A 2465-nucleotide genomic window follows, 5' to 3' on the forward strand; every position below is an offset into this window, starting at 1 on the left:
GTTTAGTAAGTTCCATATTTATAATGTTTACACAAGAAAGAAACAAGTGGTCCTACTAGTTATATAGGGTGTTTTTTTTTACAGCTCTTAAAATAGACATTAAGGGAAAATTTATATATATATACATTTCTGTGTGTTGAGGGTGTTTTCTCATAGCATGAAAGGAGACTTATTTTATTTGGTTTTCATTTCAACGACATGGAACAAAAAGACAATATCTTTATGTCAAATATATGTTTATATCTTAATATTTCTCATAATTAGTACAACATAAATCTATGTCAATTATGATTTCTTTTGTTGAAGCACAAGGCCAAACTTCTTTTTTAGGGGAGATGCACAAGTGATTATATCTACACTAGTGGATTAATGATAGGCATGGGTGTGTGGTTATCAAATTTGCTTCCCAACCATGTGGTTTCTGGTTCAATTCCAATGCATGGCATCTTGGCTAAGTGTTTTCTGATATTATTTCCAGCTGACCGAGTTTGTGAAAGAATTTGGTAGATGGAAACTGAAAGAAGCTTGTAGTTAAGGCAGAGTTTCTATGGTTAGATGCCCTTCCCACCACTAGTCTTCACCTGTTTCCAAGCCAGGTAATATTCCACCCCACCATGGCCAGACATGATTTTTACTGGAATGTTTACTGCTTGTATGAGGGTGATGCTTGTTTACAACCAGCACATGATGTCTAAACAATGGTATACACAAATACATACACAAGTACACAAACACACACACACACACATGCATACATACATACATACATACATACATACATACATACATACATACATAAATGCATATGACAAGCCTCATTCAGTTTATGTCAAATAAATCCATTCACAAGGTCTTGAGTGGCCCAGGAGTATAGTAGATGACACTTGCCCAAGTGGGACTGAACCAAAGATCATGTGGTTGGGAAGCAAGCTTCTTAACCACACAGCCACACTTGTTAAAAAAACAGACAAAAAAAAAAGAAAAAACAAACAAACAATATTTTAAATCTGGCTGTTTCCCCTCTTAGAGCTCTTCCGGCAACAAGACTGTGATACCAGATGTGTATCAGCTCTTCTGAGGGGCACTTGTGGTACTGCAAGTGAATTTCAAGTCCTTTAGCAATTGAGAATTTCTAACTCAACATTATACAAAGTACAATATTTAGTAAAATATAACAGGATTTTTTGGTAGGATTAAAATTTAGAATTTAGTTGTTATTCAGTACTTTTGTATTGGAGTAGATGGGGAATTTAAATTGACTGAATTACTGCTGTTTTCATTTACCAAATAAAATGAACAAACCAAGATATACATGGATTATAATGGAAAAAAAAAATCTCCTGGGTCTAGATGAAAAGGACAATCATCATCATCATCATCATCATCATCATCATCATCGTTTAATGTCTGCTTTCCATGCTAGCATGGGTTGGACGATTTGACTGAGGACTGGTGAGCCAGATGGCTACACCAGGCTCCAATCTGATTTGGTAGAGTTTCTACAGCTGGATGCCCTTCCTAACGCCAACAACTCCGAGAATGTAGTGGGTGCTTTTATGTGCCACCGGCACGAAGGCCAGTCAGGAGGTACTGGCAATGGCCTTGCTCGAAATGGTGTATTTTATGTGCCACCTGCACAGGAGCCAGTCCAGCGGCTCTGGTTGGCCCAAGGCTCTGGTTGGCCCAAGGCTCTGGTTGGCCCAAGGCTCTGGTTGACCCAAGGCTCTGGTTGGCCCAAGGCTCTGGTTGGCCCAAGGCTCTGGTTGGCCCAAGGCTCTGGTTGGCCCAAGGCTATAGCAGAAAACAATTGCCCAAGGTGCCATGCAGTAGGACTGAACCCAGAACCATATGGTTGGGAAGCAAGCTTCTAACCACACACAGCCATGCAAGTGCTGATAAAAATATCTCCAACCTACCTTATTGAGTATTGCTTCTTTTTCTTGTTTAATCTGGTATTCCATTTCCTCATAAAGTTTTGTTACTTCATCATCACATTTTATTGTTTTGCTGTAATTTGAAAGTGAAACAAAAGAACATAAGAGAACAGAAAACTATAGGTTGTACTAACGCACTGTCTTAGATGTATTGCAATTATTTTTATGATACATTCATTTGTTTGTGTGTGTGTGTGTGTGTGTGTGTATACATATATATGTATATATGTATGTATGTAGGTATCTATGTATGTATGTATGTATGTATGTATGTGTGCGTATATACATATATATGCATATATGTACATATGTCTAGTCACAGGAGTCTGGTGCAGGTTTCCGCCTGGCTGACTCTTGTGAAACCATCCCACCCATGCTAGCATGGAAGGTGAACGTTAAACAATGATGATGATGATGCATGAGTGGGTTATATATATATATATATGTATATATATATATGTATTTATATATATGTATATATATATATATATATGTGTGTGTGTGTGTGTGTGTGTGTGTGTGTGTGTGTGT

At 37.8% G+C, this 2465-nt stretch overlaps 1 protein-coding gene across 3 annotated transcripts in view; it reads right to left on the bottom strand.

Annotated features, from left to right (window-relative positions):
• LOC106869750 (EF-hand calcium-binding domain-containing protein 4B) overlaps positions 1-2465 on the bottom strand; it is a 113286-nt gene that overhangs the window by 54688 nt on the left and 56133 nt on the right. For all 3 annotated transcript variants that reach the window (XM_014915613.2, XM_014915614.2, XM_014915615.2), the window contains exon 5: positions 1917-2007. In XM_014915613.2, coding sequence (XP_014771099.1) covers positions 1917-2007 — 91 coding nt within the window. The remainder of the gene's footprint in view (positions 1-1916; positions 2008-2465) is intronic.

This window comes from Octopus bimaculoides, chromosome 7 (assembly GCF_001194135.2).
Source record: "Octopus bimaculoides isolate UCB-OBI-ISO-001 chromosome 7, ASM119413v2, whole genome shotgun sequence".
In the NCBI taxonomy this organism is placed as follows: Eukaryota; Metazoa; Mollusca; class Cephalopoda; order Octopoda; family Octopodidae; genus Octopus; species Octopus bimaculoides.